We start from the raw sequence: 15,291 nt of genomic DNA, 5'->3' as shown, positions 1-15,291 counted from the left end.
GCGTAGCACGAGGCCGGCGGTGGCCACGAGACCGACGGGTAAGCGAAAGGGGAAACGGGAAAGAGAAAGGGGAAGGAGGTGGACCCGCCGGCGCCGGTCGCGCTCCATGGCCGGCGGCCATGGGGAGTCCGTCCTCGCCCCATCACCAAGGGCCCGAAGCCCAGAGATGGCTTCTCCACCTCCACCGGGGGCTTCTCAGATTGGCGGCTAGACGCGAGGTCGTTGGCCGCCGAGGGCTCCGACGACGGCGAGGGAGGGAGGGTTTTACACTATCAAGACTAAAGGCGGGGGGAAAGGCTTACCGAGGTTTGGTCGGCGGGCTCGGCAACACTCGGTCCGGCTTCGGCAACAACGGTACTTCGTCGCCTCCGGCTTCGGCAATCCGTGAGAGAGGGAGAGAGGCAATGCGGTGGAGGAGAAATGGGGGGAAAATCTAGGTGTCTGCGGCAATGGGAAGGGGATAAGAAGGTCAGAGATGGCGTGCACAGCAAGGGAAGGGGGAAGAAGAAGAGGAGGAGGAGGAGGAGGCAGAGTGGCAGGGCTGACGCACGTGCTTGGCACGTGCGTCAGTCAGAGGAAATTTTTTTTTTTTTTTAAATTGGGGTGTTATAGTTGGGACTCCATTGAAATGGTGGTTCACTCTGAAGCCTTGTCGCTGCCATTGCTAATACCTCGACCTTCGCGCTTCGCCAACTCCAACAATCCCTCCATAGCTGGAAGACGAGTTGGTTATATTTCATGTTATTATTACTATATAATCCTGTAATATTATAATTATGCTAGATTTGTGTTGTGTTGTTTTTCTTAATTTGGTTAGAAAATTATATATATATTCTAAAAATCTTGTTGTATAAGTTTTTATAGTAATCTTGTAAACAGGTTAATTGTGTTATATAAAGAACACAACTCATTTATTAAACGTATCAAAGGGGTCATGTTGTGTTACTTGTTTAATAAGCAGATCGTGTTCATATTTAAAAATTTTGACCCATTTAATAAATGGCTAGTGTTTGTGTTTGTACTATCTTGACCTAACCCAAACTCGACTAATACAACCCGATTGCCACGGCTATATGTACTTTGACAACCAATTAAAAAGGAGAAAATTATAATGTAACCCCTTCGTAGTTCTAACATATATTTTTTTCCTTTTTTTAGCAACAACTAAGTAGGAAATTAATTTTTTTAATAAAAATCTTGTTATATTATGCTTTTTCCTAATGTCAATCATTCTCACTTCTACATTTCAGACATTAAAATTATAACAAAACTAAATAATATAAAAGACACAATGATTAAAAGTGTAACAGTCTTAACAAAAAAAAAATTATATCCATAGTTGGACATAAAATCTAATAGTTTCGTATAAATTAAAAGTACAAGAGAGTTAATAGCATAAATAAACACCTAAGGAGACACTTTATAATTTGCCTAACTATAAGTAGGAAATATATATTTCCTCTAAAAAAAGTTATGAATTGTACTATGGTAATCAAGAAAAGTAAAATGGGTTAAAACAAATTGAAGCTACTACGAAATGGGAGTAGAATTTAGTGATTAGGAGTTGATGACTTGGATGAAGTCTTAGAAAATCTTAAAAACTATTTAGTGCAGTTAGCTTTTTTCCCAACTTTCTTGTGAGAGGCTCTCCTCATCGCTGGCCACTTTCTCCCTCTCATCTCCTTTAAGTGCTTTGGTTGGGAGGAGGGCGAGTTTTTCCCTCTTCTTCTCTTAGATTTTTCACCTATTTTCTCCCCTATCCTCCTTCTTTCCTCATATCTTAGTTTGCTCAAAGACAATCTCTCTTCTCCTCCTCTTTTCCCTCCGTCTTTTGACTCTCTCTCTCTCTCTCTCTCTCTCTCTCTCTCTCTCTCTCTCTCTCTCTCTCTCTGTGTGTGTGTGTGTGTTTCCCCTATTGCAGCCATCATTGTCATTACTGTAATCATCGCCAACTCCATCCGTGTTCTGGCAGTTGACAATTGATGTGGTGTTACGAGTGAGGTACTTGGGTAGTTTTGAGTGTCAATTAGTGGGTTCTGGCTAAACCTTTGTAGCAATCTCTGCTCTAGGTTGGCATACTATCGGTAGCTCTTGCAATTTAGTTTGTTATTCTTGAATAATTTATGTTTCACTTAAAATTTTGTTTGAGAACACAAGCCATACAAGTCAAACACGAGCAAGGGCCATGAAATATTTATTCCTCTCCCTCTTTCTCTCCCTAGTTGGTTCTGGTTCTCTAGTGAGTGGTGGTTTGACTCTCTTTAGACCTTTTTTTTTCTTACTTTGTTGTAGGTTTATTGTAGATTGGTGGTGATTGATATAGGTCTTCTATCGATAATGGTTCGAGATTCCCGTTTCTCTCGCCCTTAGGAGTTTGAAGAGTTGTGTGTCATTTTCTACCATCTTATGGATAAGTCACAAGATGGTTTAAGGTCTTTGAGTGTGGAAATCTATTGGGCTGCTATTTTATTTGTTGTATTTTTTTTATTCCTTTGAATTTAATACTTTACTTTTCTTCGTGAAACCGTCTAACAAAACAAAGTGTGAAATTTTATGTGAAAATGCCCATCACTCTATTTCTTCTCTCTCATTCTATGTATCAAAATGTATCAATGTTTGAATTAATGAAATAATCTGTCGCACACTTTCCATTAAGAAAAGAAAGAGTTGATGACTTAGGTGCTCATGATAATATAGAACAAATGGAGTAACTGCAAATCAGTCATAGTAACATAATAGAATGTATATTTTGGGGTTTCCACAGTAATGTCCTTGGACGAATTCCTTCTTAATTTCAATGATATCTATTGTTTTTTAAATTTATGGGTCGACAATTTATATGTTAAGACAACGGACGACCACACTTAATATGTTATGCTAAATAATCTTAGACTAATAAAATCTACTAACCAACTGTCAAAGATACCAAATTCTCAAATGCCATTGATTGATTGCAACACTCATTTAAGATTATTGAGCTCCAAGTTATTAGTTTATTTGCACCAACATGTAGATATGGCTATCACCAAATTTCGTCACTCTAATACATAACTAATTAATTAAAGATAAAAGAAAAACACCTACATTTTGATTATATATCTCAATAAATCACCCACTTGTTTTTTTTTCCATTAATCATAGAAACAAAGGTGTTTCTTTTATAATAGTTAATGACAAAATGGGCCGAATTAAGAAAAAAAATAGTTTTTAGTCCCACATCGAGAAGGAGAGAGATTAGTAGAAGACTGGAAAGCTTTAAGAGGAGAGGGAGTGGGCCGATAGAAAGCATACCTTTCTCGGCCTTTTGGCTAAGATCAAGTGTAGTATCTGTTCTTATCAGTTTAATATCTGATACGTGGGCCATCGGCCCACCACGATATTAAATTAATTTCTTTTGGGGGAGGGCCCACATCACGGTAGCTTGCTACTGGGGCCCTCGAGCGTCGCCCTTGCGTTGCACTTCTGCGCGGGCCTGGCGCACCCCTATCAATACTTAATTTTTAAAAACTTTTGGGAATTGGGCTCCTAACTTAATTGACGAGCCCAACAGCACGTAATTCGAATTAATTGGCAGCCGTATTATTATTAAGTCACAAATTAGTTGTTAAATTATGAAGTTTTTTTTTGAATAATTGCCACTGATTTTGAAAATTGGAACAAATTTACTAGGAGGAAAATATTGACTACTATTTTTTCTTGTAAAAAATAAAATATTTTTTTGTATTGTGATATCAAATATTATAGGATATCTTTCTATTGAAATCTTCCGATGGTAATTATGTAAAAAATCTCTAAATTATAATGTCAGTGTAATTTAATCTCAAGTGTCCATTAGTTTTTGAGTAAATATTATTCACAAATACTCCTAAGGTTTGTTGGCATCGCCTTCTCTTGGTGGCGCCTCCTCTCCTCCTTCGTTAGTAAGTTGGCATCGCCTTATCCTCCGTCATTAAGTCGGTAGTGACTCCTCCATCGGCAAGCCTCCTCAAGTTGTCACCGCCTCCTTCACCTCCTTCTCCATCAGCAAACCTCCACCACCTCCTCCTCTTTCTCCTCAAGTCCCCACCGCCTCCTCTATCGGCAAGCCTCCTCCGTCGACAAGCCTCCTCCATCACCTGCTCTCCCACCTCATCGTGATTGACTGGTTTCAAGCTTAGGCTTGACACTGGCTCAGTCTAACTAAGCTAATGTATGGCTTGATAACAAGCTTCATTCAAGCTCAAGCTCGACTTGGGCTGGAGCTCAAGCTTAGTCTAGCTCGACTTAAGTTGAGCTAAGCCGAGCCTGATTCTCAAAATTATGCTCAAAATTAATTTTGAGCTTAGCTGAGCCTAAACTAGAGCTAGCTCGTTTACACCCCTACTCTTGTCCAACCTCTCATAAACCGCATTGCAATGGCACACCCTCAAGTCATGCCTTTGTAAATCTGTTATCTCCCAACAACCCCTAGCTTGCCCCTATGTTAGAAAAATAGTGAGCCAAGGGCAGTATTTTGGTTGCTTGGCCCAGCATTTTAACACTACACTGTAGCCGACCATCATCGTGCAATCGTGTCCTATCCGCTCTAGCAAACAGTGCCTAGTTGTGCGGGAAAAAAACTAGCCCATGAGGCTTATTTTTGACACCCTGATCGAGCTCCTCAAAATATTATAATGCAGCGACTACGATCATCCAAATATGGAATGACCACTTGAGTTGCAATGGCTACAACACAAGCCTATGCGAAAAAAATAACACGCCTAGGGAAAATATTTTAAATTCTTATAAAAAAGAATTATGCCAAAGTTAACCTATTGTTGCTCGTTTTTGAGGGCGGTCGAACTTAATTATCCAATTTAATTATCAGATACTGATTGATCGCATTATCCGCCAACGGACTCTGAAATTATTATTAAAAAAAAATAGCCACCATCAGTCCATCCATTGGCCCTTTGAGCTATATTGCATTGATTACAGTAAATATTATTCACACAAATACAAATACTCAGTCGTATGTTGGGCTAAGTAACTCCTTGATTGTGACCAGCCCTTAAAATTTATCTACTGTATTACATATATAGTTTTTATGCCCAAAACGTGAAAATATTAATCAGAGCGATCAATCAATAGTGAGAGATCTACTCCTCCTCTTCCTCCTCATCCTCCCACAACCCAATCGCCCTAGTGAAGCAAACCGAGCCGACGACCACCACGACGGCGAACACCGGCGGGATCAAGACATCCACTTGAGACTGGCCGACGATGTTAGTCGGCACGCATATCTTCTCCCACGGCGGCTCGTCTAACGGCAATGCTACGTAGCCTTCACCGCATGCACCCGTCAACGGCGAGGACGGCGAGACCGCCCACACGAACGCGATCTCCGGCACGAAGGCCGCCACCGCCACCGTCACGGTTATGACGGCCGTCCATTGCACGGCGTAGAGGAGCAGCGGGCGGCTGCGGCGGAGATCTTTGTAGAGATTTGATAGCGTAGAGAAGAAGGAGAATGGCATGCCGTTATTCTGAAGTTGAGAAGTTTTGATTTAGGCAAAGGTTCTTCTCATTTGAAGGTTTAAGTATAAGTTATATATATGGTGGAGTTCTAAGTTATTTTAGAGGAGTGAGGAAGGTCTCTTTCTTTCTCTTTTTTGGGAAGTAGAGTGGTTGACCAGAGGCACCAGAGGAATAGAAAATGTCAACGACTCCTCTCACTGTTTATTTGGTTCAGTTATGGCATGGCGCCATCATTCAAATGGAAGTCATAATCTCATACTTAATGTATTGCTTACTTTTCCCTAAAAAGTTTAAACTCAATTATATTAAGGAGATTAGAATGTACAAAGTCAGGTGTTATGAGAATGGATTAAGTTGAGTACGTCAGAGTTGGTTAACTATAGTTTATTTTTATAGGAGAATTGACTCAGATTATTCAACCTATAGTGTATGGGTTCTTGAATATAAACATTAAAAAGATATGAGTACTGATAATGACTTCCATTTGTGGATCATAAGTAAAGATCCACAGATCAAATTTAGATTAATTTCAGCTCCCAGAACCCATACTTAGAGGAGTAGGTTGTGCACAAGAATAGCAACCTAATCCAAATGCATATGGTCACAACCAACCAAATTAGATTATATATGATTGTTAGTCAACTCTTGCTGAAGCTAATTGGCTGCCAGGTTTTCTTGATTAGTATTGCTCCTACAACTTATCAGAAGTTTTCTAAAGCACAAATTTTCATTCTAAATGTAAAAAAATAGAAAATATTCTTATATATACTTCAGATTATTTTAGCCAAATTATAAAATAAATGGCTTATACGATTGGTTGGTTACAGTATGTGAGCTACCAACCAACTCTAAGTATCCTTTCTGTTACTAAAGAGGTCATGGTTTAACTCTAACTATAAGTAATATTTTAGATAAACTGTTTGGTGATTTGATGGTTTAGTTCGATTCAGTTGATAGTTTGACAGTGCGATTAGCTTGGAGGAACGACTTAGCAATGCAACAACTTAAATCAGGTTTCGACGGTGTTTGATTCAAATGAATTATTTGACGACGCATATAGCTTGAAGTCTCGACTAAATAGTTAAAAAATTAATAGAGCCTAAATGTCTTTATATTTAAGGAGGATTGCTCTTTGTCCGATATATATCTAACTTTCGAGCTCACGAACTAGCTTATTAAAGGGATTATGACCCGATCTGATTCCGATCCACCCGCAACTCACCGCCCGACCCAAAAAGCCTCCCCTCCTCTCTCATCTCTGTTCTCGCCTCTGATCACGGAGCCTCTCTCGCTCTCGAAATCCTAGATTTTTCTCCTCCGACCTCGTCGCCTTAGTCTCCGGCTACGATGCCGTCCTCCATAGATGGTAGCTCCGAGTTGAGATTTACGTTATATTTCCTTTTTTTGTCCGTTTTCGTCGATCGATCTGTTGTGGACTGTACGAGTAACCGATCATGCTTAAGACCTAACCATTTCTGCATGATTGGGTTTTTGGAGGGATCTCTAACCCGATTCTTCGTATTTTAGCTTGCAACTAGATTAGTGATAGATTAATGGAAAGGGAATATCTATTGGTTTTCCTTTCGTGATATGGATTACTTGCCATTTGGGATGCTTTGGGATTCTTCTTGTAGAGAGAAAGCTTCAGTCTTTGATTTAGGGATTCGACACTTTTTTTTTTCAATGGGTTTGTTACATCAAAGTATTCGGGCTATTGTTTTTTTTATAATGTATATTTTGATGATTCGTTTTATTACACTCTTACAAATTTTCCAGACAAATGTAGCATTGGAATGGCAGTGAATGATGAATGCAAGCTAACATTCTTGGAACTGAGGGCAAAGAGAACGTATCGCTTCATACTTTACAAGATTGACGAGAAACTTAAGCAGGTGATTGTGGAGAAGGTTGGTGAGCCAGCTTTGGGCTACGACGATTTCGCTGCCAGCCTTCCTGCCAGTGAGTGCAGATATGCAATATATGACTTGGATTTTGTGACACTGAGGCGAATTGCCAAAAGAGCAAGATCTTCTTCATTGCATGGTAGTGTTTATTTTGTACTGATATGATCTTTTTTGCATTTTGCTTTTTAACTTGTTGGTTAGAGTGTCTCATGTGAAGGTCTCCTGACATCTCGAGAATTAGAAGTAAGATGCTTTATGCTAGTTCAAAGGATAGATTCAAGAGAGAGCTAGACGGTATCCAGGTGGAGCTGCAAGCAACTGATCCTACGGAGATGGGTCTTGACGCCATCCGAGGTCGCGCCGTTTAAATTTTTACTTGGTTCTGCAGTGCAGGTACTCTCACTGCACTTTGGTTTGGTTAAGTGGATGTTGATAGTTTCATCAGATGATGCAGGATACATATTTAGGGCTTATTGTCCAGGTTATCAAATACTTCTTCCCCCCTTAAAATCATCTATCGCTTTTGTATGTCATATGACTTGTTACCTTTTAGAATTTATAGGAGTGTCTACTTGTATTCTGATGTTCATAAGCGGATGTTATGTAACATTTGTAATTCTTTTTACGACATTGTGATGGATGCTTAACCATGTTTGTTTATGTTCTACCACTTTTGTACCTGTTAATTAGGTGTAATTTATTACAGTACAGGACATTTTTTACAAGATGAATGGATCCTTCTGTTGTTTACTTCCTATCTTATGTTCAACAAGGTACTCTATTATCTATAGGTGCAGCTATTTTCCTTTTCTGTGGAGACCCGCTTCATTTACTGTAACTGTCTGGTTTTTTCCCTCTTTTTACAAAATAAAGCTTGAGTTTTGTTTCTCTTTTCCTTATCTATTAGAGCTGGTCACAATTTTTGTCATTTAAGACTTAACTCTTTGTATCACAATCTATTCACAGTGATGACCTCTTTGATCTTCCACGAGATTATCAATCTCTAGCTATTATCATTGATATTAGTTATTCTATTCTTTATCCTAAGGATATTTTAGTCTGAAAATGTTTAGTTAATGATACATTTGTCTTTTAAAATTTTGTCACTGTTAATTTACCAAATGGATTTTGTGGTTCTATTTAATTTCATTTTTCTTGCTAATTCAGGAATTGATCAATATGCTATTAGTTGTGATATGAAAAACTACAAGTTCTTAAAATTTGATGCTGTTAAACATAAATACTAGATGTTAAAAATGGCTAAGTAATAGAAGACGTTGGGGTTACACTCCTTTCGTAGATTTTTTTTTTTAATTATTTAGAACTATCTATATGTTTATAATTATTTTACCTGTTAGAAAATTAGCAATTTGAACGGATATATCACTGGTTAAACCAATAAACTAGTAACTCAACCTCTGATTGGATTAATGTAAGTTGCAGTTCTGACAACTATGCTCTCTAAAGTTGCTTGTTCAAATTTATTTGGGAATAGTAAGTAGCTGTTTTGTGATATTACTGTTTTCTATAAATGATGAGATCAAGAAGCATGAATGGCTATTATTATGTGCAGGAAATTGACAGGTGAAAATATGGTTGATTTATTGAAACTTTTCACTTTTTTGATCTTTACTGATCTAGCTTTTGTCTAGTAAGGTGCTTCTTGATGTTATACTACCAGCTATACTAATCACTGGGATATTTTAGACCCGAGCTGAAACTGATATGTTGCAGAGCAATTGCATTTCCTGCAAATAATCACTGCTTCAAAATTCCTTTTGTACCAAACATAATATGAACTTCTGGTTTTGTACTTTGTGATGTTCCCCTGCTTTAAGCACCAGCTGGTTGGTTATCTTCTCGCCCCCTATTGTTATCCCTTATCCTAGTTTCTGGAATCCTATGAAAGATGCATCCATTGTTATTTGTCTCTTATCTCCTTTACTTTCTATTTTCAATTTTACAGGTTGAATTGTGGGGACGATTGGATGATACCTTCACAAACCAGTGATGGTGTTTTTTTCTAGTTCGCTAATTATGAAATAAGTTCTATGTTGATATAACCATTCTCATTTAATTATAATTGTATAAGAGATTATATTGGTATAAATTATTATAGTATTTTTTTCCTAAATTAATATAGTGTGTAATAATTATATTTAATGTAATATAAATTAAAAAATAATAGTTTGGTAAATAATAAAATATTTTTTATAATAGATGGACGAGAAGAGGAGAGAAATGTGAAAGAGAGTGGGAAAAATAATAGTCGATTAAAGTAATTTTTAAATGATAAAATAATAATTAGTAAATATAAAAATATTAATGGAAGAAGAAAGGAGAGAGAAATATGATAGTAAACTATAATCTTAAACTATACTTTTTATATTAGCGAGTGAATGCGTATATACTCATTAAGTTTTGGACTTTTATTTAATTACTAATGTGGTATTTGGTTCATAAATTAAGTTTCCCTTAAATAAGTATATATATATTAAGTCTCCCTTAAATATATTTCATAATTAAACATTCATTTATACACATTTTGTTCAAACTATGGATGAAAATAAGTTGCCTAACAAGTAAAACAGAAAATCTTTATCATAAGTTCTAATAAGATTTATACTAGCAAAAAATAATTAAAATACTCTCTCTATACCAAACCTCTAAATTTTCATTTTCCCCAAGGAATAGATCATCTAGCAGGTTAGACCGTTAGTTTGCTTTTATTTATTTTTTTCCTTTTGCCTTAAGACACATTGAACATTTCGGTCATCTGTGTTATATGATATGAGATAGAAATTGAAAATGTTTATGGTAAATGACCATATACATGAAACATGGCATATACACACACTCGCAAAATGAAAAAGGATCACTTATTTCCACCATTTATAGCCACTTCAGATGCCACAGAACAGTTTTTCTCATTGCTCCCCTATGGGGAGCACTACTCAAAGCACTGAAACAATATAGACGCCGGGTATATGGAAGCAACAAGAAGCCAATAAGACTCTCTACTATCATGAAGCAAAAAACCCAAAATAATGCGCCTACACCAAAAAGATCGCCAATACAGTGACAGACCAATTGAAATACTGCAATACTGTATACGTACTTCTTCTTCAATCCAAGCATCCAAATGTAGCAAAGAGTTCAACATCCAAGAGAAACAAGCAACAGGTGCACAACATAACAGTTTCTTTGTGCTTTATTTATCTACAACCATCCTCACCCTTGGTGCCAATTAAGAAGCCTCAGCTGTGGAGAAATGCATATTTCCGAGTGCCTCCCTCATGAAGCTACTTCCGCATTTAGATTCTTGGCTTCCAATCCCATATTCCAACATCTCTGCATTAGATTTTCCATATCCATCCAGGAGTATTTTGTCCCCAGCTGCTTGCAACCTGAAGAATAGAAAGTTCAACTTATTATCCTTTAAACTTGAATAACTAGGCAACTGAATAACAGAGTTGACATCAGAGAAACTAAACAGAGATGACAAGAAGAAATGAGCAAGACCTTGTATCGGGAGGAAGAGTAGCATTGTCAATACAGCTTTGATTCATATGCCTCCTCTCATTACCACCTCGAGAGGATTTGCTCTTGTGCTTCTGCTTGTGGTTCTTTTTCTTAGACTTTGGACGTTGCTGATGATACTTCTTCACTGTATGCGACATGGTGGTGGTAGGAGGATCATATACCTCTGGAGCCCATTTCACATGCAACTTCACAGTTGGGGGAATCCCATTTTGTGCCCGGCCTCCCTTCATAGCAGAAACTAGCTTCATGGAAGTCTTAGAAAGGGAAATGAGAAGGTGTCAGTCTTAAATTTGGCATGGAATTTGAATCTGTACTTTCTGACATCAGAACCTCAATGAATATTTCATTGATTGACCTGCTTATCAGCACAAATTGATGCATATCATGCCAGTAAAATATCGACACCAATATAGAGGGATTATCTCGATATTCCCTCATAGCCGCCATACTGACGCATGCCACTAGTAATTGAACATATCTTACTTCAAATAAATCTAATTGGGAGCCTTTTTCATCTCTTTTGATACCTTTTGTATTATAGTGCTTGATCTATACATATTATACTTTAAATTAATTTTTAATTTTCTCAAAAATTAAAAAAAAATTATGAGATTAAAAATATAATTGTGTATGTTACACTAATACATTATGTTAAAAGGATTTTATATTAGCGTCAAGACTATTCAGTGTGTCACGACACACCAGCTCAACACGGCACATGTGCAAGTGATACGTACAGTGCTGAGCTAAAGTCACCATGCCTTTGGCATGGCAATTCTTGGAATATTTCATTCAAATATCACATGAGCAATTAGTAAACTTTTCACATAGCGTTTGTATAATGTTATAACAGTTAGGATCCTGAACTGGTTCACTAAACCTGATATATCAATATCAATACTATCGTGCATGAAAGATTACATTAAATGTCACACATATAAAACTTATTAGCTTTTAATGTCAGAAATCCAGAATAGCACATTAGATAAACAATATAAGATAAACTTTTCATGTAGATTTTGTATAATATTATGTCCAGAATAATAGGTTCAGTGGAAAAGAAACCAAGGGGCTGTTTAGTTGAGTGAAATAAGTGGGTTATTCTGGATAAACCCCCTTTATTGCAAAAAATGTCAACCACAAGACAAGATAAGATTTTGGAATAGGAAAAATGGAAAATAAAATAAACCCCCTTATTCCAAATATCTTATCCCATATTTTAGTTGGGATAAAAAATTTGAAATATCTAACCCACTTTCAAAAATGCAAATGACCAATTTGCCCTCATTGATTTATGTATTATTTATGGTTTAGATTCAGGTTGAACAATATAATATAACCATAATGTATAATGAAAAATACTTTGATATGTGATGTCCATTTGTGATGGTATTTATATTATGTAAATTAGAATACACTAAGTAGAATTATTTTTTGGCCAAGAATTATAAAAATTAACCATGAGAAGAAAATATAATAGTTGTAAAATAAATTACCATTTATATTTATTTTAAATCTATTTCCAGTCTTTCTCCAAAATTAGAAGAAATAATATATATCTATTTACATTAAACTAGGAAAAAATAATAAGATCAATTTGATCATTTTTATCCATTATTTCAACTTATCACGACCAAATACCATCTTATCCCATATTATTATTCCAACACTTATCTCTCTGTTTGCAACCAAACATCCAAAGAGAAATTGCAATAAAAATTTCCTTTACTCTGGATAAATTCTCATTTTATCTCAATTCCAGAAAAAATTTATCCTTGACCAAACAGGCTTCTAAGAGTATTAGCAATTTAGATCTCAACATCTCCATTCAACAAATAAATCGTCTGTTTAATCCCCAAAAATCCATTATCAGAGCAGGATGTCGTATGCTGCATAGAGCACCAAATAAGTTCAAATATTTTTCACCATAATTATATTCTAGCTTCTCAAGGAGCAACAAACCACTGAATAACAGATGTCAATTTGTTAAGTTAACTTCTTGAGCAGCTCATCAATTCGGATCTATAGGCAACCTAAATAGCAAAGACCTAGAGGACAACGCTAAAATAACACAATACTAACCACCAAATAAACTAGCATACATGGTAGCTGCGAGGAACTTACAGGAAATGACATTGATCGTTCAAAGGCAGGATTTCCAACTGCATTTGAGTCGTATATGTCTATGCTTGGTAAACTGTCATGCCCGTCCGAAGATGAAATATCCTCGTGGACCTCTGCAGAACAAGGAAAAGTTGCACATTTCTTCAAATCTTTTTTCTTTTTCCCATCCAAGGAAACAGAACTAGAGAAATCTTTGCTGATTTTGATCTCCTCCAAGTTAACTGTTTCATCTTGATCAAAAGCTGCATTAAGGACATAATGCTGTCCATGAATGTATGGAACGTGCCCACCGGAAGAAGCACCCTCCGATTGCTCTACTACCTCCTCTGTTTTCCAAACAGAAGCACTAACAACCTCCAGCGGTATCATATTAGCAACATTCTTCATATTGCAACTAGAACTCTTATCTTCAACATGCAAACTTTCAAAACAGAGGTGGCTGGACACCCATGATGCACTGTAAGTGTCTTTCACATCTGTTTCAGAACAAGGAGTGGAGTCGTCCATCCAGGTGCTATTGCACAAAAACAGTCAAAGGCACAAGCATCACAAGTGAAAATAAGCCATCCAACAAAAATTGCCATAGATAATCTTAAAACCAGCGAGGAACATATCAGGAATACACCCAATGCCATAGTAAAAGCCAAAATAGGTTGATACAGAAATCGATTATGCACTACAGGCATGAAATAGAAAGACAAGGTCAGAACTACCAACAACTACAAAATTAAAATTTCCATGTCAAAAATATAATCCAGCAGTAGCGAAGAGCAAATTTTTCCTTACCAAACAAGTACGAACTGTGACATGGTGATAACTCTAGCAGCAAAATCAGACATAGAACATCTTCTAATGCACAAGACAATCTTCCTAAAAAAAATGCTGACACAACAAAAGGAACTCTCAGGACTACAAAAAAGATGTGAGCTGCCTCTAAAAGAAGGTGCCGAAACAGCAGCCAGAAACTGAAAAGCATGAGCATGAGGCAAAAAACTAAGATTAGTGATATAGCATTGATAACGTATCCACTTGTGATGTTTCACTCTTATTGTCACTTCTCCGCATACCATTACAGGTAAAATACATCATTTTGATCTTGCTAAAATATATCATTATAATCAATTTGCTTGACTGAAAAATTCATCAGATACATTTCCAATATTGTCAAAAAGGTGCATCAAAGCAAGCTTACCAAAAGACATCTATTAAAAATAAATAAATAAGACAAATCAGCCGTTACCTAATCCAAACTTCCAACTCCCACCAAGGGATTGAAAAGAAGAAGAATCCCAACTCCAAACCCAATCGAAATCTTGTTACTCGAAGCTCACAACCAAGATCCAATCCAAGAAAAGGTATAACCGCACAAGTACTTCCACAGATCAAGGTCAAACGCCGAAGAGAAGAGAGAAAAAGAGGGAAAAAGAAAACCTAGAACAATCGTATCACCATGATCCGAAGCTACTATTGACTCAAATTACCACGCCGATTCCATTTTTCGAGATGTTTCAGACGATGAGAGCATGATCCGCCATGAATCTTAGCAGCCGAAGGGATTAGCGTCGCGAAGCGGTGGAGGAACTCCCCGAGCACCGAAGGCATCGTCGATGCTCACAGGGAAGATAGAAACCCTAGATCTATAAACCCTAATCCGATGCTCACGAGGTACCAATTTAGCCCATCAAACACGAAAGAGATCGAAAAGTTTGGGGGAAAACGAAGATGAGAATGGAAGCTATCGAATGGATTGGATCGATCTCAGTGGAAGAGGAGGGTTTATAGGAAGTCTGGTCATCTGGTCAAGCTGACTGGCAATTGGCGGTTGGATTCCATACGTTCACCGACACGTAGATTTGAAAGCAGACGTGTGTCTCGGGCAAAAGAGACCGCATAAAGAATTTTATGGTCTCGTATTGATCTATTGACTGCCGAAAAATGGACGGTGGATCGTAAGTCTGCATAGAATATATTGTACAGAAACATGTAGATGTACTCCAACAACAAAGTGGATATTTTTAGTGTCACGCCCGAGTCACGTTGGAAGAGTATATTAATCATAAGGAACAGCGGAGATGCCAATGGACGGACAGGATATCAACCAGAGATGATCAGTGAGCAATATTAAGATGGATAGTGGATATATATACTACCATATAGAAAAAAAATATGGAAATTCCATTCTAAGTTTTCAACCACTTACTCTATTTTGAAATAGAGTTAGAAT

General features: G+C 37.1%; 2 protein-coding genes, 1 non-coding gene and 1 pseudogene across 3 annotated transcripts; 2 read left to right on the top strand and 2 right to left on the bottom strand.

Moving 5' to 3' along the window:
- Positions 1-3,287: 3,287 nt before the first annotated feature.
- Positions 3,288-3,486, top strand: LOC140779999 (U2 spliceosomal RNA). The gene has a single exon (XR_012107444.1). It is a non-coding gene; the product is annotated as a U2 spliceosomal RNA (small nuclear RNA).
- A 1,631-nt stretch (positions 3,487-5,117) lies between these two features.
- On the bottom strand, positions 5,118-5,495 carry LOC140779357 (uncharacterized). Its single transcript, XM_073124381.1, has one exon. The coding sequence runs from the start codon at positions 5,493-5,495 to the stop codon at positions 5,118-5,120; it is 378 nt and encodes a 125-aa protein (XP_072980482.1).
- Positions 5,496-6,696: 1,201 nt separating this feature from the next.
- On the top strand, positions 6,697-8,608 carry LOC140778982 (actin-depolymerizing factor 7-like; annotated as a pseudogene).
- A 1,888-nt stretch (positions 8,609-10,496) lies between these two features.
- Positions 10,497-14,829, bottom strand: LOC140777435 (uncharacterized). The gene is made up of 4 exons (XM_073121546.1): positions 14,308-14,829; positions 13,068-13,581; positions 10,923-11,197; positions 10,497-10,807 (listed from the first exon to the last, which is right to left on the bottom strand). Exons 2-4 carry the CDS (start codon positions 13,572-13,574, stop codon positions 10,648-10,650), a joined length of 942 nt encoding a protein of 313 aa, XP_072977647.1. The 5' UTR covers positions 13,575-13,581; positions 14,308-14,829; the 3' UTR covers positions 10,497-10,647.
- Positions 14,830-15,291: the final 462 nt, after the last annotated feature.

Source organism: Typha angustifolia, chromosome 15 (genome assembly GCF_048772165.1).
Source record: "Typha angustifolia cultivar Huaian chromosome 15, ASM4877216v1, whole genome shotgun sequence".
NCBI classification, from domain to species: domain Eukaryota; kingdom Viridiplantae; phylum Streptophyta; class Magnoliopsida; order Poales; family Typhaceae; genus Typha; species Typha angustifolia.
Note: the sequence above shows the minus strand (reverse complement) of the source record. Positions and strands in the feature narration are given on the sequence as shown.

Excerpts from the sequence above, each read along its gene's own strand:
- LOC140779357 (XM_073124381.1), bottom strand. The coding sequence starts at position 5,495 with ATGCCATTCTCCTTCTTCTCTACGCTATCAAATCTCTACAAAGATCTC.
- LOC140777435 (XM_073121546.1), bottom strand. The coding sequence starts at position 13,574 with ATGGACGACTCCACTCCTTGTTCTGAAACAGATGTGAAAGACACTTAC. Across the intron at positions 11,198-13,067 it reads AACGATCAATGTCATTTCCT|ACTTCCATGAAGCTAGTTTC; the intron begins GTAAGTTCCTCG and ends TCCCTTTCTAAG. Across the intron at positions 10,808-10,922 it reads ACTCTTCCTCCCGATACAAG|GTTGCAAGCAGCTGGGGACA; the intron begins GTCTTGCTCATT and ends TCTATTCTTCAG.